At 37.0% G+C, this 16,509-nt stretch overlaps 1 protein-coding gene across 2 annotated transcripts; it reads right to left on the bottom strand.

Moving 5' to 3' along the window:
* Positions 1-154: 154 nt before the first annotated feature.
* On the bottom strand, positions 155-9,102 carry LOC107767971 (mitochondrial adenine nucleotide transporter ADNT1). 2 transcript variants are annotated; one of them, XM_016587074.2, is made up of 8 exons: positions 8,766-9,102; positions 5,679-5,727; positions 4,896-5,059; positions 3,420-3,457; positions 3,003-3,115; positions 2,777-2,890; positions 821-1,159; positions 155-550 (listed from the first exon to the last, which is right to left on the bottom strand). In XM_016587074.2, the coding sequence occupies exons 1-8, from the start codon at positions 8,930-8,932 to the stop codon at positions 467-469; spliced, it is 1,068 nt and encodes a 355-aa protein (XP_016442560.1). In that variant the 5' UTR covers positions 8,933-9,102; the 3' UTR covers positions 155-466. The 2 variants fall into 2 exon arrangements, with proteins under 2 accessions (XP_016442560.1, XP_075102446.1); XM_075246345.1 differs by having other exon boundaries at positions 699-1,159.
* Between the last annotated feature and the right edge of the window lie 7,407 nt (positions 9,103-16,509).

The raw sequence follows: 16,509 nt of genomic DNA on the forward strand, positions 1-16,509 counted from the left end.
AAAATGTAATAATCCTAACGCATTTTTTGCAGGCACAAAAATATTTAGTTCAGCATGCAGCTACTCTTGCCTGTGCCAATGTGCCACAAAGTATGGCAGCAAACGCAAGTACTGATCAGATCAAACAAAAAATGGAACAGCATCAGAGCAAATATGAAACCAAAGACCCAGATATCTATTCAATAAGCGTTGTATAAAAATACTCGCAAAGTGAGTATTTTGATTTCTATAACATGAAGTGCACCTACTGCTACTTCTGGACCATTCTTTATTGCTAATTTCACCAATATACTAAAATCCTAGAGGACGCAAAGACAACTGGTGGATATGGGTAAAAATATTCGGGTGCTCAGGATCTCTCCTTTTCCAAGTCGACGAAATAACACTTTCCCATAAACACCTTCCTTGCTTCTCCAGGCAAATTAACATGTAGGTTCAGAATATAACCTGAACTTCTTCGAGTAATTCAATCAGATATCCTCATTTCCACACCAAGAATATCCTTTACCACCTCATATGTCACGAATGCAATTGCTATAGACGGCACCACCTGAAAAGAGAGGCACAATGTCATATAAGTACAACAGAGAACAATATAAGTAGAAACAAACCAAATAACTCTCTTTATAAGTACAACAGAGAACAATAATTTCCGAGGATAGGCACTAATTAGCCTTATTGGAATACCAGGAGAATACCTTGATATCAATTGAAGGGAATTGTAGAAAGCAACTGGTTGCTTTAGCACTCTGTTCACCTGGACATGGGGAAGTAGGGGGAGAGAACCACTTTTAAAGAACACGTAATGGGTTAGACTAACCTTGACTGAATTTGGGACTAAACCCTTATACAAAGCTCCAACTCCCTCATGACGAACTGTTTTCCTGAATGCATCGACCATGCCACTATACTCTAGAGGTGCCTTGCTCTCACCAGTAACAACTGAAGCAGCATTTTTCCAGCCACCCATCTGCATTCTTCGACGGATGACATCAAGAGGGTAAGCAACTGTCTGCCCAATAGTTCCAGCAACAGCACCACAGCCGAGCTTTGTCGTAACACTCAATTCAGAGTCTTGAGCTAGTCCAAATGGTCGGGTTTTGACCAGCCAATCTTTTAACGATTCATAAACAGCAAAGTTTAAACCTACATAAGGAATCTGCATTTGAACTTAGTATCAGCAATAGAAACATTTTGTTAATCATTGGGGCACCAAAACATGAAAAGACAGAAAACCGGACATGTGCTTAATACATTGGCCATATCATTTTTCTTTAAAAAGTATATTGCAATATCTTTTCACTCAATTGGTTTCCTCTTTCTACCTTGATAAACCAGTCCCCTCTTGATTTACAGCACCTTAATGCAATTTTCGGAGAAAATTAAGCAAATGGAGGGAAGAAGAGGGGGTTAAAAATAAGATGCTTAACTTTGCAATGACATGGAAAGGTGAGTCAACGCCGGCTGAAGGACAGAATACCAAGGTTTAATAATTTGGAGAATAAGAACGGGAAGCAACTAGTGTAGAATCTTAGGCTGCTTGAAGTTTGGATGAAAATCAAGTAAATCATGCTGACAGTTAACCATTACGAAAAAGGTGGAATATGTGTGGAGTCTGATAGGTTGCCAAATAAGACATTTGATGAAAGTATGAAAACACTAGGAGGGCCAATTTCTAGCACTATTCGACAAGATGGCTCAACCGTGGGACTTCCAAGCTAGCATCCAAAACACAATCTCTTATCGAGGTGTTAGATAACAACTGTCTTTCAGTTCAACGGAAAAAGTATTCTCTACTAGTATAACTTAATATCTCCAGCAGTATGCAGCTTAATGTACAAATTCTCTCCCAACAATCAGCATTTTCAACATCAATCCCGCTTTTGGAAGAACTGAAATATCCTCTACAGCAAAATTCTCTGGTTAAAACTCAATGATATAAAAGTGCTATGGCTACCAGCCGTTAAATCCCTGAATTTCTCTAATTTCTTGCTTTTTGCTGATCATGTAGTCACAATAAAGGATTTGCACTATTCTTTGTTGATACATCATACAGAGGAATTGCATCATTCTTTCCTTAATAGCAACACCTTTCCGAGCTTACAAGACTGTTGGTATCCAACTATGCAGATTGGTAGCTCCGGAGATTTAGAGTAATGCGAAAGAAACCCTCAGACATAAAATACACGATGGTAAACACAAACTTTGTTTTATGAGTATCGTTAAACGCAAATTATGGTGTTCATACATATACCAACATCAGCCTATACAAATTCATGGATCCAAATAAAATTAATGAACAATGTATTAGCATTAAATGAGATAGAGTAATCATGTCCATAAATATGTCTGGATAGGTATAACTATTACAACTCATAGTCGCCCTTTAGGATTCCGCCCAATCTCAATGAAAATTTATTTTCATGCAAGCATTACCAATATTCCAAAACTTCACATGCTGAAGTCAATGACTGATTACAGAACAAATATTTATATTACTCAAACACGAGGAAAATGTATTGGTCCCATCCCCAAAATCACTGAAAGAACCATAGGTACCTATTCCATAGAGAGAAGGTATCTTGTTTGGTTTAGTGCATTTTCATGACCTAAATTCCATAGAGAATAATCTATGCGTAACCAGATAAAACTTAGCACACAAAGTAAGATGGATAAGCAACAAAATGATCAAGAGGAGTATAATTTTAGGTCCAAACAGAAACCATGTGCTTCTGAATGTAATACTAAGAATGTCAAAATCAAAACCATCACTTACCACACCTATCACAGAAGGAAGCCATCCTTTGTACAGAGCACGCGGGCCTTCTTCAACAAAAACTGTTCTTAGAGCATGAAATATCCCTCTATACTGGGAAGGAGATTTATCTGTCTGCAAAGAGATGCAGAAGCATTACAAATTAACAAAATCCTGAGAAAAAATGATAGCCCATTTCCGTACACAATGTGTGCGCGCAAAATTGCAAAGTTCACAGATGCAATACCTGGACAGTAATCCGGCCTCGTACCAAGTCCATTGGATAAGTTGCTGACATGGCAATGATGCCTGCACATGCTCCAGCACCAAGGCGTAGAAGAGGAGTAAGTTCAGCATCCTCTGCAATGAGGTAAGATAAATACAGTTAATATCGCGGAGTAAGTTAATAAACAAGCATAAACTCATAAATCTCTAAAACTAGGTCCAGCCACAACAGAATGTCGCAAATTTGCTACTTTTTCAATGGAGAAGATGGATGAAACAAATTTCTTGGCAGACATGGAGGACGTATATTTCTTGACAGAGTTTTGCAGCATATAATCTGTTTCCAACACTGAAATATTTTAAAGTCTTACTAGTAAATGGTGGGCCGAGTAACAGAGATAGAATGAAGAAAAATAATTGGGTAGTCAGTTAATTGTACCATTTCCAGTTTGCTGCCGGTAAAACCATAAGATTCCCCTGCAAAATTATTAAATAATAAAGAGAGAAGATGTTAGAGTTCATAAGCCATAAAAAGCTACAGTAGACATAATATAAGAAAAATTATCCATTAATTTTAGTTTATAAGTTGAAGTAGAAATCAACTCAAATTCGAATTCTCTCAGTCAGGGTATCACAATAAACACTTGTACTAACTAAAAATATTTGGGATTTCATATGCCTTCCACAATCATTTTAATTCATTTTTTTTTTAATGAAATCATTTTCATTCTCAAACATGTTAACTGTCAGATAATCACAAAATAAGCATCCAAAAATACAAAGACAATCAGAAAGAAATCTAAACAAAGGTCCACTTATAAGAAGACTTGGAAATCCACTCAAGAGTCAGGAGTAACTACTAAATGCTCTCCAAGAAGAAATATAGTACACATATGTCTATATCACAAACATATCTAAGAGTCAGGAGTAACTACTAAATGCTCTCCAACAAGAAATATAGTACGCATATGTCCATCACAAACATATACCTTTAGGGCAAGTTAGAATATATCTAAGAGAATTTGGATTTAAACTACCAAGTCAAGTTAGAGTTTATTTCAACTTTATTTTGATTTCATTTCAAATGACAATTCTGAAACATGTCATTTGAAATTTTTTAATTTTGAAATGCTTTCCAAATATCTCCATCCAAGCAGGCCCTTTACTTTTTCTTCTTTGGTTGGTAACAGTATCCTTTTATAACTTTAACATTTCTACTTCCATTTATTATCAATAAGTCAAAAATTCTCTACTTACAATGTTCTTGTTATAGCTGAATATCAAAGAAGTAGAAGGAAAGAAAGCCAATGATCAGCTGTCTGTTAAAACCTTCCATCCATTGTGAAAGATTAAAAAATATTGGAAGAATTGTACTAAGACAGATTCATAACGCGTCAGAGGACATATTCTACAAAATTCTGACTCCTTCCTTCTAATTTTCCCCCACATCAAAGATTGAAGACTTCCCCACCACAATTCTCCAATTCAATTTTTTTAATCATGTCTTCACGGAGATGGTTGAGTGGTTGAAGCATAGGATGTTGGATGTGAGCCCATCTACTCCAACTTCAGGGTGCAGGTTTATTGCTGTTCCTAGTTATTCAACCTTTATTTTGTCGAGGTTCAAATTCCTGAATTCCCGAATCACTCCCCACATTGATAAACATATACTATGTTAAGAATCAATTTAGAAATCACGGAGAGCAAAATTTTCTTGCTAGTCCAAATATTAGAACCGTAGAGCATCTAATAATTCAACAAGTTACTATAAAGCTATTTAGAAATAATTATCTTAGAATCAACAAACTAAAATGGACAAGGGTAATGGCAACTCGAAAGAGAATTTTCTTAGTGCGATTAGTGGTACAGGGAGTGAACATTTAGCATTCTGAAAGAAAGAAGGGTCGTGGCATACCTGGACGCCTCCTCATAGCTGAAAAACTTGACGGCAGAGTTTGGAACAATGCGGGCACAATTAGTACCATTTCCTTTGAACAATCCCCGGAGTCCCTCAGTTCTCCATATATATTTCAACCCTTGAACTGTACCATTGTATTTTATACTGTGAGGGTTCTGAACCTGCACTTCAGCGAACAAAGGTAAATGTAAGATCCTTTTAAATTATGTTGTATGTTTAAAACTATTTGCAGGTTAATGCAGCTACATAAATTGTAATATATATGACCATACTCACTCTTACGTAAATACAAATATGCTATCACAATCAAAGTAAATACTTTTTTTAACAAGTACACAAATAAGTTAAATGCTCTGACTCCTTTTTTTTTTAATAAGGATGCTCTGATTCCTCAATACGAAATTATAGTTAACTGAAAATTCGTGTTTGATATCTAGTGGCATCACTTGTCAAATAAATATATATCAATTGATAACTACCACTTTTAGTTTAACTGATAGATTGGTTCATAGCGAAATTTGTTCAACACTTCAGGTGCAACTGAAGTCTAACTGATGCACTTGGTTTTAAGTACTCAATTGGGTTCTCAAACACCAATCTAAAGATGCTAAAAGATGCATATTTTTGGGTATACATCTCAATATAGATCATTCATAAACTTTGCAGGCACAATTTTTCATGTAGACCTCCAATCACTTCATTTCATGAGAAAATTTGCAAGGATATACAGAAGAAACATCTCACATCATAAAGCTTAAAAGAATCACTTGGAATATTTACCTGGAGCAGAATTTTAAGCCTTTCCAATGGAGCAACTGCAGTGCGTGACCTGTAACACAAGAATAGTGTTTAGTCTTAAATTTTTGAAAATAGGGAAAGAAAGGTAAAAAATGCATTTAACCTATTGCGATAAGTATGTCATGATCCATAAAATCAAGAAATAACTGCACAGGTAATGATAACTACACCATGCAACATATCTTTTTAAAGCAAATGATACACAATGTGAAAGAAACACCTCAGACGGTTACTTTTAAGAAGATTTCAGGATGTTAATGAGATAGTCAGAAATGCAACAAGTCAGAGTTCCCACTTCCTTTTGTTTTTTTGATGAAGTAAGAAATATTATAAAAAGCATCAATAAGATGCAAAAGAGCATTATCCAGGTACTAATACAAAAGAAGATATGTTAGCTCTGTACAAATCTATGTTGCTCGGACACTCCGAAAATGTTATCGGGTGCGTGTCGGATCCTCCAAAAAAAGTATCAAGAAGATGCAAAAGAGCACTGTCCAGGTGCTAATACAAAAGATGATATGTTAGCTCTGTACAGATGGTCCTATGCTAGTGTTAGGGAGCTAACAAAATCCAAAAATAATTCGGGGGAGCTAATAGGGGAGAGGGGTTACTCCAGCTATATAACAAAACTATAGCCTTCAAGGAGTAATTTGGAGTTGCTAAACCATCAAAACATCTTCTATTCCTTTCTATCCAAATAGCCCAACAAATACATCCAGGAATCATTTTCCAGATCTTGCTGATGGATTTGCCAACTTTCCATAGACTCCAGCTACTATAAGCATCTTTAATACTCTCTCTCTGGCATCACCCAGTTGAATCCTAAAACTGAAAGGAACATGTTCCAGATATCTGTAGAGCAACTGACAATGCAAAAATAGATGCCTGTTTGTTTCAAAATCCTGTTGGCACATGTAACATCTATTAACTATGGGAATATTCCTTTTGCAGAGATTATCTTGAGTGAGGCATGCTTCCTTCAATGCAGTCCAGCTGTGACATATAACTTTGGGGGGGGGGGGGGGTAATTCTCCATATGAGCTTCCAAGGCCAGTTGTCCACCATTTCATTTTGGCTAATATTGTATAGGTATCCTGCTTTCACTGTGTATATTCCATTAGTACTTGCTCCCCATATGAGTTTATCTGGAAGCTGCTCATTGACCATGCATTTCTCCAATTGTTCCAGAAGGCTAAGTAAATCACCCAATTCCCAGTCTTACACATTTCTTCTGAGGATTGGAAACCAAGAATTGCCTGCTCTATTCTGAGAGACAGTTGAATCAGGTCTGCTTGCTATTTGATAGAGGTTTGGAAAGTCATTTTGTAGAGTTGAATCCCCTAGCCACTTGTCTTTCCAAAACTTAACATTAGCCCCATTACCGATTTGAAATCTGCTGTTTTGGCTGAACTCCCCCCATTGTTTAATTATGTATTTCCAAGGTCCAACCCCATGTGACGCCCTAGAGACTTTTGTACACCAGTTACTCTGGACCAACGTGTTTAGCATTCACCACTTTCTTCCGGGTTGACTGTTCCTCTTGCACATATCTCCATAGCCATTTCATGAGTAGGCATCTGTTGTGTGTGGCAATGTTTTTGATGCCCAAGCCTCCCACTTCCTTCTACTCGTCTCCTTTCAGGCAACAACAAAAGGAGAAGATAGAAAAACCCTTTATCGCTTCAATTTCCATGAAAGCATATGTAGACATGCAAAACCACACAGCACACAGCCCTCTATTCATTTCATTTTCTTCCCTAAATCCACTACCTAAATGAGGCTCTAATTGTTCTGTTTATGCAGTTCAAATCCCTGTCTCCTATGTTGACAGTTTCTTCCTCTTTCCTTTTCTCCTATCTCCTTTCCTCCATCCGCGCAGGAGGTACCTTCAGCAGAATTTACTAGATAATGGAATTTTAGTTTATTCTTTTTTAACCTGCCAGCCTGTCAACAATGGTTATCTACATAGGTATAAACAAGTTTCCTAATTATCAGTGCATGCTTGCTTCTTAACTTCCATGGTGATATCACGCTATGCTGGCATCAACCGGCTCTCTACCTAACCATCACTAATGCTCTCTACATATGCCATGGACTTGACAAACCCATTTTAATTGGTAAAGTCAAGCATAGGTAACAGCAAATGGAATTTGCGTTTGTGTTACTGTCTATTCCCTTCCGAACCATATCAGACCAAAAATAAAAAAAGGAAAAGGAAAGAAAAGCTGACAGTAAACTAGTATAAACAAAAACTGCGAACGGAAATTACCTCTTCTTTTTTTTTGAAATATTTGTAAGAAATAAAATCAAACTAGGTAAGATCAAAATGAAATTTCACTACTGTCTATGGGCTCCCGAACCATATCAGAGGAAAAAAACAACAGGTAAAAAATGAATATACACTAGAAACAGCAGTCGAATTACTTCCTTTTTTAAGTTATTCATAAGAATTAAGATCAAGCCTAGGTATCAGCAAATTAAGTCATTGTTACTGTTTATCAGCTTTGGAACCATATGATAACTTTAAATAAACAAGTATAAACTAGAAAGAGCTAGTTGAAACTATTTTTTAAAACTATAAAATTAAAATCAAACCTAGGTAAGAGCAAATGAATTTTTAATTTCTATTTATCTAATTCATAACCTTAACAGCCAAAAAATACAAGTATAAACTAGAAACAGCAAATTGAAATTAGTCCACTATTTTTCTTTTGAGCTATCCGTAACAATTAAAATCAAGCCTATGTAACATCAAATGAAGTTTCATTTCAGTTTATTAAATTCCTAACTGTAGCAGTTAAAAAAAAAAGATTAATAACAAAGGAGCATAAACTAGAAACAGCAAATTGAAGTTAGTACTACTTTTTCTCTTTTGAATTATTCCTTTAACAGCAAATGACATTTTCATTTTCAGTTTATCGAATTCGTAACAAATGGAGATTACTTTGTTTTTTTAACTATTTGTAACAATTAAAATCAAGCCTGGGTAACAGAAAATGAAATTTTCATTTCTGTTTATTAGATTCGTAACCTTAACAGTAAAAAAAACAAAAAACAAAAAGAACTAACACTCCACCGGCGATGCCACCAGCTGCGAGAGACTTGGCGATACTGAAGATAGCAGCATGACTCGGAGCTTTAACTCCTTCGCTCGCAATCTTAGCTTCTTCAGCAAGATTAACGATTGTAGTAACAGCACTCTCGCTTCTCTTCCCTACCACGTCCTCCGACGCCATTTTAAACTCGCCGGAACCCTAGCTGGAGAAGTATTCACGGTGTGTTCGTCAGTGTTCGCCGGCGATCGAGAGAGAAGAGAGAGAAGGGGAGGGAAGGGAAGGCAGTGGGCACTGGGTTTTGGTTTGGTGCTTCCTTGAGAAATGGGCAATGACAAAATTGGAATTTGTTTTATTTTCTTTCTTTTTTACCAAGGTAAGAATTTAAATGATAGTAATACTCAGTATTGGGATCGTTTGGGTAATCTTAGCTGTATTATTAATTATTATTTAAGATACATAATATAGAGAAGTTTTAGATAGAGTTTATCTACTCTTTAGATGATTTTTTTTATAATTTAGATCAACTTGAGCACAGCTTGAATAATTCCAACTAATATTTGCACATACAACTTTTATTAAGTGAAATAATTTTTGTGCTATTTGAAATAAGATAATCATTTCTTCCGTTAAATTTTGGTCTACTTTTACTCCTGTTGGTAGAAAAAAATCTTATTTTTTCGCTTGGTCATGCAGCTCCAAACTAATGATAATTTAAATCATAGTCAAAACTTAATTTGTAAGTTTGGAACTTTTTTATTAAGATTATAAATACATGGAGTCTACCCATAACATGATATAGTTTTTTGTTAATGGCAAAGGTATAACAAATTGCAAACTTAAATAATTTTAGTATAGAAGCGAATTTTAAACTTTTACCTTATTGATTAAATAATTATTATCATCTCTTCCAAATTTATTTTGGATAGAAAGTGTATAGATTGATACACACCAGTAGAACAGTCATTTTTATGCACAAAGTATTAATACACACATTATCTTTCAAGTTATACAATTTATAATATAATATACATGAATTTTCAAATAAGATAGTATTGACTTAATTAATACCATCATAATAATTTTGCATTACTGTAAAGATTAATTTTTTAATGTAGTAAACCAAATTTGTTTTATTCTATGAAGATTTTTATGTGGGATTATCTTACTATTGCGGTCAATCACTATGTTGTTAGTTTGGGATATAGATAACGATAAAGTGTGGAAGTTAGGGTTAAGGTATGATGGGCCGGATCAATACTGAAAATGAATTTGGACAAAATATAAAATTGGCCGAGCGATTGTATTGTTTATCCAAAAAAATATATATAATATGTATAAATTTTTGTATATATATATTTTGACTATTACTTTTTCTAACAACCGCAAAAATATATCTTTCTCAAAGAATTCAGGTCTATCACGGGAAGTCGTTATCGGTTTAAATTTGGTTAGAAGTTAGGCTTATAGCCTATTGGCCATTGACTTTTATTTTATCACCAAATTGTTTAGATCACATAAATTCTTTCGTGTGTGTGATTTTGTATGTCAACCACACACACGAGTTTATGTTTAGTTTGAAATCTACTATTTGTAACTGTTTTAATTTAGTTTTAGGGGAAAGTTATAGAGATTTCTTTTTGTTTTTCTTTAATTAAAAAAATTATATAGTAATTTGAAGAAAACATTTAAAGGGTGTTTGGATTTATTTTTAAGCTGGTCAAATCAGCTTTAAGCCTTTTTTTACTTTTTTCAGTATTTGGCAAAGTTATAAAATGCTTAAAATAAGTTAAAAACTGCTTAAAACACGTCAAAAGTAATAAGTTGGATAACCCCAACTATTGTATTTTGGCTTAAAAGCTATTTCTGCTAGAAAGCCACTTTTTAAAAAATCAATCCAAACGGTCTTTTAGTTTCCAAAAGATACAAGCTCTAGTCGTGTTTATCTTTTAGGACTGCGCTGTAGCTTACAACAACAACAACAACAACAACAAACCAGTAAAATCCCACTAATGGGGTATGGGGAGGATAGTGTGTACGCAGACCTTACCCCTACCCGGAAGGAATAGAGAGGCTGTTTCCGAAAGACCCTCGGCTAAAAAAAAAAAAAGACAAAATGACAAAATGACAAAAAGGAAACAATATTAGTATCACAACAACAATCATAGGATAAATAGGAACACCATGAAATCCAGAAGAAAGATGCAAAGCAAAGGGAGACAATATTAGTATCACCACAACAATCATAAGAAAAATAGGAACACCATGAAATCTAGAAGAAAGATGCAAAGCAAAAGCGATAGCTAGTAAATAGGACATGCACTGAAAAGCAAAATAGTAAGCCACAACATTGCCAATAGCTATCTTAGACAAAAATCCTACATGGCTAGTCCCACAATGGTATTAAGGCACGACTCAACTACCTCCTAACCTACAACCCTAATACTCGACCTCTACATCTTCCTATCAAGTGTCATGTCCTCGAAAATCTGGAGCCTCGTCATATCCTGCCTGATCACCTCTCCCCAATACTTTTTAGGTCTCCCTCTACCTCTTCTCGTGCCCATCCACAACCAGCTGCTCACACCTCCGTACTGGAGCATCTGGGCTTCTCCTCTGAACATGTCCGAACCATCTAAGCCTCGCTTCCCGCATCTTGTCATCAATGGGAGCCACATGCACCTTCTCCCGAATATCATCATTCCTAATCTTATCTATCCTAGTGTGCCCGCACATCCACCGCAACATCCTCATTTCTGCTACTTTCATCTTCTGGATATGTGAGTTCTTAACGGGCCAACACTCAGCCCCATACATCATGGCCGGTCTAACCACCGCTTTATAAAACTTACCTTTGAGTATCAGTGGCACTTCTCTTGTCACACAGGACTCCAGATGCTAACCTCCACTTCATCCATCCTACCCCAATACGGTGTGTGACATCCTCATCGATCTCCCCTCCCCCCTGGATAACCGAACCAAGGTACTTGAAGCTGCCTCTACTCGGGATGACCTGCGAATCAAACCTCATATCCACATCCTCTTCCTCTGGCTCAGCGCTGAACTTACACTCCAGGTATTCCGTCTTCGTCCTGCTCAGCTTGAAACCCTTAGACTCAAGAGCCTGTCTCCAAACCTTCAGCCTCTCGTTAACACCGGCTCGCGACTCATCAATCAGAATTATGTCATCGGCGAATAGTATGCACCATGGCACATCCCCTTGAATATGGTGTGTTAACGCGTCCATCACCAGGGCGAATAAGAACAGACTGAGCGCAGAACCTTGGTGTAACCCCATTACAACCGAAAAATGCTCAGAGTCGCCTCCTACTATCCTAACCTGAGTCTTAGCCCCATTATACATGTCCTTAATCGCCATAATGTAGGGAACCGACACACCTTTTGCCTCCAGGCATCTCCAGAGAATTTCTCTAGGAACCTTGTCATACGCTTTGTCTAGGTCAATAAACACCATGTGCAAATCCTTCTTCCTCTCTCTGTATAGTTCCACCAACCTTCTAACAGGGTGTATAGCTTCTGTAGTCGAACGACCCGGCATGAACCTGAACTGGTTGTCGGATACAGATACTGTCATCCTCACCCTCGCTTCAACCACCCTCTCCCACACTTTCATGGTATGACTCAGCAATTTGATACCCCTATAATTATTACAACTCTGGATATCACCTTTGTTCTTATACAATGGAACCACCGTACTCCACCTCCACTCATCTGGCATCCTTTTCCCCTTAAAAATAATATTAAACAACCTAGTCAACCACTCCAAACCTGCTCTCCCCATACACTTCCAAAATTTCACCGGAATCTCGTCTGGCCCGGTCGCTCTGCCCCTACTCATCTTACGCATAGCTCCCACGACCTCCTCAACCTCGATATGCCTGCAGTACCCAAAGTCACGGTGACTCTCGGAATGCTCCAATTCGCCTAGCACAATATCCTGATCCCCTTCTTCATTTAGAAGTTTATGAAAGTAAGTCTGTCATCTCCTCTTAATCTGGATATCTTCCATCAATACTCTACCATCTTCGTCCTTGATGCGCTGTAGCTTATGCATAGGATAGATAATATTAACTTCTCTTTGGAGAATATTATAGCACCCTTTGGATCATAATATCGCTAGTTTAAATCGAATAATTTTTGTTATTGCTAACCGAGTTGTGTCCTTCCTTTTCTCCCTAAGATAAAATATGCCAATAAATTAAGTTTCGAATTATAACAGCATCACATTTAGGGATTTAACTTATATATAAGGATATTAAAAAATAATTTTGCATTATTAATATACGTAAAGATAACTACATGTAAATTGTAATTGTTGATAATAAGATTAGAAAATAAAAATAAAAATCATCATGTAGTAGTTTACTACAATTGGTTAAAATATCATGATAGTGCAAATCTATCTAATTATATAAGTTAAAAATAAATATCCATGGACATGTGTATTGCTTAAGCTAATGGCTGAAATGATGGTCCTCAACGACGAATGTTGCTGGTTTTTAATGCTTTTAGGTCCCCAACTTATTAATCTCGCCACTTTCTTTCTCTTTCTATTTATTGTGTTACTTATAAAAGTTAGTATAAAAGAATAATTTCTGATTTGACTCAACAAATGTTTCTTTGAAATTAAGACCGTTTATTCTTAAAAATAGATAACAATTGAATTTATACGTGGTATTAAGGATATATGGATTAATTCAATACAAGTGATTAAAGGCATTAGATTAAGCAAATGAAAGACGTAATAAATGGTCAAACCAATGATAAGAGTGATCCCGGGCTCGATTAATGGCTCAATGAGGAATCTGCCTTCGATTCCGAGCATACACTTATGAAGAACTTATGAACAAAAATAAGAACTTTGAATAACAGAGAGAATAGAAGTAAATCGCTTTTATATGGGTGTTACCATATGTCTTATGAATAATAAGCTTCCCTCTTTATATATTAGGAGAGTTTTACCCTAAGTACAATTCTAAGAAAGGTAAAAATCTTCTGTTTCGCTAATCACTGATTTTCTGCCGATACGGGCCGAGATTCACGCCGTGATATTCAGTTGGGCACGGACATCACGGCTCTTTGTTAGTCGTGTGCAGCAGTTTGATAATGCTCTCCGAAGTCTTGAGGCTCGAACTGGACCCAGAGGACGTGGTCTCGATGCTCCCGAGGGCAGGTGTTTTGCTCGAGCCTTGATAAGGACAAGGTCCCGATGCTCCCAATGTGTATAAGATTTTGCTACTCGTACTCTGTCAAATTCTAGTATAGTTTATGATATCGTCTCACAGAGATTGGAGAATCTAGTTATAAACTTATAATATTCTTACTACTATTTGAGATAATCAAATTGATAAAGTTTTGTTTGTTGAAAATTTAAATTGCTTAAGTTGAAACAAAATAACTTTCGGAAGATTTATATTTATAAAGAGTTGGGAATCATTGAATTCACTCGATAATGTGATAATAATAAAATCTTAGCTTCTACATGTATTTCTCTTAGGAATAACTGCTTATTGATAATACAATTATATTTTGCTCACTAACAAATAATTAATTAATAACACTCAACGAGGTTATGTAAATCAATTGATATATGACTCGTGACGATTAAACTGAAATAATTTTTCTGCCTGAATTGTGCTAAAAGATAGCAAAAACCTTCTGCGATTACTTTTTACTAAAAATCAATAATCTTGCCTACTACAACTCCTCCGTGAGAATTAGAATGGAAGTAAGCAAGATTACATACTTGGAATAATAGATTAACAAGAATTACTGTCACTCTATTATTTTACCCAATAGTTACCATATATTAATTTTGCTTCGTAAGAATTACAAAATTGACATACAACTAACTTTGGAGAAAAAATATATAGAAGTGATAATAATTAATTAAAACTAATATTCCAGCACAATATAAAAATATAAGTAGAAAGTTTCAGGTCAAGCATGTAGTAAAACTAAGATTAATATTACAACTATATCGAGCTTCATCAACTATCCCAACAAAAGAGATTACTCCATTATGGAGTATTTAAATCTCACAAAGAAAGAAATTCTTAAAATACTATCAATACTCTTAGAAAATTCAAAAACTACAAGAGGAAAGTGAAATAGATAAAGAAAGAAGCAAAGACAAAAGCTAGAGAAAAAGTTGCTAATTAGCACGCCTCAATCTCCTCCCTTCAACAAAAATATGGCATACTATTAATAGAAATCAAATCTCATAAGGTGCCATGTTGCCTCATGCTTCTTTTGCCATGTTGCCTCGTGCTCTTTGCCTTGATGCCTCGTGCTCTTTTGTTGTGATGCCTCGTGATCACTTTTTATTTCCTTTTTTTGCGTTATCATGATATTTTTATTTCCTCCAAAATACTATTAGAAAATACAGAGAATTGACATATATATATATATATATATATATATATATAATTTAAAATAATTTATTTTTAAGTATATAATATATGAATATTTTATAGTCATCATTAACCACGGGACGACCTAGGAACGAGCCGGAGGATGAATCTATTTTTGTTATCCCCGGGACGACCTATCCCGGGGACTTGGATACATCCGAGGGGGAAACTCGTGAGATCGACCCCCCCAGACTCAAAAGACCGACGCGGATACCGGGGGGTGAAACTTCCTAGGATGCCGGCTCTGCTTCAAAGGAAGCGCCCGGTGTAATTGAGATCTCGGGGATGCCCTCCTAGACTGAGTCCATGCTCGAGGAGGCCCAAGCGAGAAAGGAGAAGTCCAACGAGGGGGTCCATGGTGCGGAAGATCCCCTTCACTCCTTTTTTGACGGTGTGGATTCGTCTGCTTTGGAAGACTTCTCCGGGCTGGGCGACCTGAAAGTTCCGAAGAAGGACACATCCTCGGAAGCTGGCGGGCCGAGCTCGAGCCCGAAATTGATCAATTAGTTCCCTGCTCCAAGTGTGGACCCTAGTCACAAAATATCGATTATACTGACTGTCCCGGAGGATGCCCGGATTTTGTCCGCTCTTGTGGGGGTAGCTAGCTACCTCCGGTGCCTGGTGACCGAGGAGGATCAGGCAAAAATGAATGAGGTGAACGTGTCATGCCTCTTCAATGAGGTGCAATAGGCGCTGAACCAGGTAAGGCACCGTTTCTTTCCATCGATCTATTGTTATCTGTGTTTGGTATTTCTCACATTTTTCGCCCTTTTTGCAGGCCTCGGTACTTCACCATGAGATTTTCCTTCGGTACAGGGTTAAGGTCAATCAACTCAAGCTCGAGATCAAGGAGCTTAACCAAAAAAGGGACATGTACAAGCTCCTTAGCGAGCAGCAAGAGGGGGTCGCCAAGAACCTCCAGGCCAAGCTGGATGAAGCTCAGAAAGAAGCATCGGCCTTAAGGAAGGAGCACGCCGAATTGGTGGAAAAGGTAAAAGTTTTTGAAGTTAGAGACGAGGGTCCGGTCGCGGAGGCTAACAACAATACTTCACAGGTCCAGCAGAAGATCGACTAGATCGACCAACTCCGCAAGGAGATGGATGAGATCCAAGTAATGGCCGATGGGTGAAAAAACAAGATGGGCCTGTTGGCCTCGGAGAAGGAGACCGCCCAGGCCGAGCTGTCTTCGGTGGAAGTTCAGCTTCGGGTGGCGAAGGAGAAGGCTGATGCACAGGCTCAGCAAAATAAGGACCTCCAAGCACAATTGGACTCGGCCATCGCCGAGCGGGATGCCCTAGATAAGGAGCTCGAGATAACGAGGTCTGG

This window comes from Nicotiana tabacum, chromosome 23 (assembly GCF_000715075.1).
Source record: "Nicotiana tabacum cultivar K326 chromosome 23, ASM71507v2, whole genome shotgun sequence".
NCBI lineage: Eukaryota > Viridiplantae > Streptophyta > Magnoliopsida > Solanales > Solanaceae > Nicotiana > Nicotiana tabacum.

Excerpts from the sequence above, each read along its gene's own strand:
- LOC107767971 (XM_075246345.1), bottom strand. The coding sequence starts at position 8,932 with ATGGCGTCGGAGGACGTGGTAGGGAAGAGAAGCGAGAGTGCTGTTACT. Across the intron at positions 5,060-5,678 it reads GGCTTAAAATTCTGCTCCAG|GTTCAGAACCCTCACAGTAT; the intron begins GTAAATATTCCA and ends GCTGAAGTGCAG. Across the intron at positions 1,160-2,776 it reads TTCCTTCTGTGATAGGTGTG|ATTCCTTATGTAGGTTTAAA; the intron begins GTAAGTGATGGT and ends GTTCAAATGCAG.